Source organism: Theobroma cacao, chromosome 9 (assembly GCF_000208745.1).
Source record: "Theobroma cacao cultivar B97-61/B2 chromosome 9, Criollo_cocoa_genome_V2, whole genome shotgun sequence".
Classification (NCBI taxonomy): Eukaryota; Viridiplantae; Streptophyta; class Magnoliopsida; order Malvales; family Malvaceae; genus Theobroma; species Theobroma cacao.
In genome coordinates, this window is record NC_030858.1 from 31601942 (window position 1) to 31607247 (window position 5306).

Below are 5306 nucleotides of genomic sequence, written 5' to 3' on the forward strand. Positions count from 1 at the left end.
AATTGTTCGTTTAAGATGTATTGCATAAGTTAACAATGCAAAAAACCTTAAGAATGCAAAAAACCTCTTTCATAGACCTAGATCATCCTTGAACTAAGTCAATGAATTTATTTTACGCAAAAGCACTAGATAGGTGCTGAAAAATTATAATTAAGATTTAGCAAGTGTCTAGCCTGTTTCTCGATCTAGTCATGGAATCAAAATTATAAAAAATTGGTATGTTTGAATAACGCAGCAATGACAAATTCTGGTCCAAAGAGGTTTTGTCATCTCCACCGTGATGAATGTGTTTAAGATTATAAATATATGATTCCATAATGTTTCATTTTGGCACATGGAATTAAGGATAAGACATGATTATAATAAAATAACTGAAAAAAAAAACAAATGAAAGTTTGGGGAGAAGACAGAAATGGTATTGATAATTATATATATGAAAGTACACATCATTACTTAAACCTTTGGGCACGTTCACGTTTGACAGATTATGAAAAAAATCATACTTTAATAAGTCTTTTAGTTATAATTTTTGTGATTTTGTCAAATCAAAAGACACATTACAAAAAAAAAAAACTCTTTAATTAGACCTTTTTTTTGAACTAATGAGTTTTATTTTATATTTGTTGTTTTTTACTGTATTTTATTATTATGAAGGTTCATAATCATTTTTGGGATTGATAATTCATTTGGTGTCCTCTTTTTACTATCAAAATCTTCCTCTTTGGTTTTTTTTTTTTTAAGTTGGGTCTTTATTTTTTTATTTGTTATTTTTTTTATTTTCATGTTCATTAGGAGTTTACATAATTAACTAATTTATTATTTAGAACGAATAAAGTTATTATATACGTTCCATAATAAAAAATAAAAATGAAAAAAAACCTTCCATATCAGCCTACTCACAATAATTATTTTCAATATCTATTTTAAAAAATGTTTCAAATTAGTGACATTTTGGAAATTTGCGAGGGGTGGTAATGCTTAAAGAAGTTACACTCGTTTGTTACCACGCCACCTGTTATTTTAATAGCATAATGCTAATATTTTAAACTCTTGTTTGATTTTTAGGACAGGGAAGAAAATATTTTAGTTGATTGCAAGAAACATCTTGTTCAAAACTATAGCTTCCGTTGTCAAATTGACTTTGATAAAAAAAAAAAAAGGGAAAATGAAGACATTATCATCTTTTATACATTAACGAAAAGGTTTTTAAATTTTATAAATAATTTAAATAATAAATACATGCTCATTTAGCAATATATATATATAAAAGGTGCCTAGTTGTTTATTCGAATTCTCCCAGTTCATGTTAATCACCGTCGAGTCAAATTCAAAATCATTGTCATCATCTTTGACTTCCCTGTTGAAAAACAAAATGCAGAATCATTCAAACAATCGTGTACTCTGGCTTTTCTTGTTGTTGGGTATTTCTTTTATCAATCTAACAAAGCACTTTTGAAGCAAATTTGCCTGAGTAATGAGCATCTTTTCCCATTCTTATGACAGATTATGATAAACCCATGACCCAATTACATAACCCGAACGTACTTACTGTCTGAGTGTGACCCGAGGGAAAAGAACATACCTGCGATCAAGATACCGAGGTTGGATCCCGCTACCTTGGCAAGTAGTGCACGATAAAGAACCAACACCTTCACAGTTGATGCATTTCGAGACTTCTTTCTCATCCCCACCAAGCTCTACACTTATCGTCCCACTTCCCATACAAAACCTGCACCTCTCTGGACCATCACGAAACCTTGAATTACTCCAACATCACACTCCATGAAGCATGAACACCCCAAAAATGATAAAACAAGTAGACCTTGAAATTTGTAACATATGCATCTTTCTTCATTTCTTTCTTTTTCTCTCTATAGTTTTTCTTGATTTTTGTTTAGTTCGATTGTTATACTTGAGAATGAATTGCTTGCGGGCACCGGTGCCATTGCAAGGGAATCACGGTTGGGCGTTTTCACGCTTTGCCTGCAAAATTAATTGTCCCCACTTTTGTTTTCAAAATTTTAACCCAAAAGAAAACTACATTACTAAAATAATTCATTCATGTTAAAGATAAAAAGAAATGAAATTACTGCACTATCGATTTGAGACTTGCAGAAGATTGGGATGCTGATCCCAACCGCAACGCTGATAAGCCCAACCGACGCTGTTACTATCTGAAAACAGAACTTTCTTTCAATTACCCCTATGAATCGTTTCGAAATTACATGATTAGAAACAGTTAAAGATAGAGTAAGAACCGTGGTCTGATCAAGGTCGACGGCTCTGATGCATGGATAAGACGCCGGCGACCGCGGGCTCCTTCCACATTTGAAGGACAAAGATGGAGTTGAGGGCTTGAGTGGACTGCAAAGATATGGAGAGTGAAAATGAGGAAGTAAAAGAGTTATTGACATTTTGCCTTTTTTTTTTTTGGGAAAACAAAGGGAAATTCGATTACGAAGAGCGAAACTGGAGCGCCAAGAATGGAGACCTGGCAATGGCCGATTTTGGTTATGTAATTTGTGGGACTGGGATCGATGGTAGCCAACCAGACAGCCGGAGATTTTTTGTATTCCACGTGGCACCCTTTGATTGGTTTGAGCTTTGACAACTCAAAATAACTTAGATTAATTGATTCCACAAATTCATTATTTTTCTCTTTTATTGAATGATTTTTGAATTTATGGAATGAATTTATAAAATTATTTCTTATAGAAAAGATGGTATTGAACTGATAATTATAAATAATCATAGGTTTGATGAGTTTGTCGACGACACACATCAAATTGATTTTTAATAAATTTAATCATAAATATTAATTTTTATTATTTGTTGATACATTTTCAATTGAATCAGTAAATGACTTCTCATATTCACTAGGATTAATGCTCTAAACCAAAGTACACGTACAGAGTTCGTAGTCCATAACATTAAGCATTTGGGATCTGGACACCTATATCAAAAGTACTAAACATAGCCTCAGATGCAATCGTACCTAACCCACACCCTTTCGCATTCCCTCTTGGCTTAACACGGGCTCAGTTAGGCTTTGGACTTGTACGGGGCTTATGATGTGCTTAGGGTAATAAGGCCAAGCCAACCATGTCGTTGTGCTACAGTAACGAACCCACAAAATATTGACCTTCGACGTTAATTTTGTGTAATGGCACTAAGCAGTGGTCACTAAAACAAATGCATGAGATTTCTGATGCAAAGGATCCACTGAAGTGCAACTGTAGAGCATATGACTCATGTCATTGCTTACTAGGTGTAAGCAATGGATTCATATTCAGAAACTAACTGAAAGGAGAGAGTAGCCAAAGAGAGAAACTTTAGAAAAACATACTTTATATTTTGTAGATAAGTACTCAGCTATGTGCATTCTTGTGAAGTTCTTCTCTTACCACTTAATAGGTAATGGTATCTCATAGCAACTTTTTCTGTGTCACTCTGTTGCTAGAAGTTTTTGTGTTTATGATGTGTTTCAGATAGTTATGTCTAATGAAATTAAGAGGAAACGTAATCTAAACACTAAGGTTATATTTTCAAAGTGATGTGTGAACAAGGATGTTTTTAAGTATTTATGTTTTAAATTAGTGTGATAATTAGTTTGAACATGGTTATAATTAATTAAATGTATCCTATGTTTAGAAATAGATACGGATTGTGAAACATGTTCATTCAAGTAACGACGTTAAAAGTTTAAATCCAACAATTAGATATTTGGAAATGGGTAAGAAAAGTTTAAATTAAGGCTAACTTGGAACTTTGTGAGCTTGCTTACGAGACTCAAGAGCCGACAGCGATCACAGGAATTGGTTGTTACAATTCTAGTGCTCCCCTTAGGGAGCTCGATGCTCCCTTAAGAAGCCTCGATAAGGCTCCCCAAGGGGAGCACCGATTAGTGCTCTTTTTTTTTCTTTAATTTTTAAACTTATAATAATAATTTTTTAAATTAATAAAAAAAGACAGTTTAGTCTTTTCTTAATATCTGTTGACAGTTTTTATATTTTTGGAGTAGAGTGTCCATTTTAAAAGCTCATGAACCCATTTAGAATTTTGACTAAAACTTAGGAGGGTTGGGGTATTTTACCCTTTAATGTATCATTCCCATGTATCACGCATTACCCTAAAGATCTTCATGTTCTAGAGATGGGCTAGTAATTCCTCTACTCTTACCCAGACTTTATACTTTCGGTCATCCTTCTCCAAACTCTTAGGCTTAATGCTTTCAAACCATAACTCAAGGGTGTGCTTGTATTGTCTCAACATAACCTCCATCTCCTAAGTAGCTTCGAAAGTGACAAATACTTTAAGACCACCAGTTGGTCTCACTTTTATTCTCACCCCCTTCGAGGAAAAAAAGTAATAGATATCCTCACAATAGCAAGGTTTCCTGAGTTGACCCATTACGCTTCTCTATAGCCATTCCACTTCCTGCTTATTAATAAACACTCTTATCCCATCAAGTTTAATCCCTTCTTGATTACCATGATGACTAGTCCCTCCATTTCTCTTCCTTTCTTTGGTCTTTGTTCGCCTCACCAGCAACCACATCATTGAAGGACCTCATAGTTGCCTTTGTACCTTTTAGGCTCCAACAATCGTTCCAAATGTGACCTTCCTCTCTCACTTTGGAACCCATTCTATCCGCTTCCTTTACATGTAGATGCTATCCAACTAAAAGAATGTTATGACCTAGCTCCATTGCTTTGTATAACTTAAATTTGGAAAGGTACCTAACAAAAACAAACCTTAAAGCCTTACATTTTGCCAACTTTGTAAGATAGAGATCCATAACCACCCTAAACTTATCAAAGAATCATTTTAGATCTCTCCACCTTATCTCCCACCCTATGTTATCCACAAACGCAATGAACACACTCCTTCGTCACTAATCAAATTCTTTGAACCTTTTCCCCTTTGCCACTCCGTAGTCCTCCCTGAAGCTCCTCCCATCCTCGTAGTTACCTGATTCCCTACGATCACCCCAAGATTCATCTGCCGTAACCTCATTTTTTTTCTTTTTTTTCTCTTTCACTAGCGCTCTTTTTCTCTCTCATGTTTTTTTTCTCAAGAGTGTGCTTATGCCTAGCATTAATAATGTTGATGCTATGTAAAATATAATATTACTAATGTCTGAACGCCAACTAAAAAGCCACAATAGTAGTACTGCATACAAAAAGAGTGCCATTATTGCGAGATTCTTTTAGGATATTTGAAAATGCAACAAAGATAAGTGTGATGAGTATGGTAATGCAATATTTTGAAAAAAAAGTAATTTACTAAAGTGTAATTAGTTGAGG

At 34.2% G+C, this 5306-nt stretch overlaps 1 protein-coding gene across 1 annotated transcript; it reads right to left on the reverse strand.

Annotated features, from left to right (window-relative positions):
• On the reverse strand, positions 1421 to 2465 carry LOC108663337 (protein SPA, chloroplastic-like). The gene is made up of 3 exons (XM_018127078.1): positions 2259 to 2465; positions 2091 to 2174; positions 1421 to 1983 (listed from the first exon to the last, which is right to left on the reverse strand). Exons 1-3 carry the CDS (start codon positions 2412 to 2414, stop codon positions 1957 to 1959), a joined length of 267 nt encoding a protein of 88 aa, XP_017982567.1. The 5' UTR covers positions 2415 to 2465; the 3' UTR covers positions 1421 to 1956.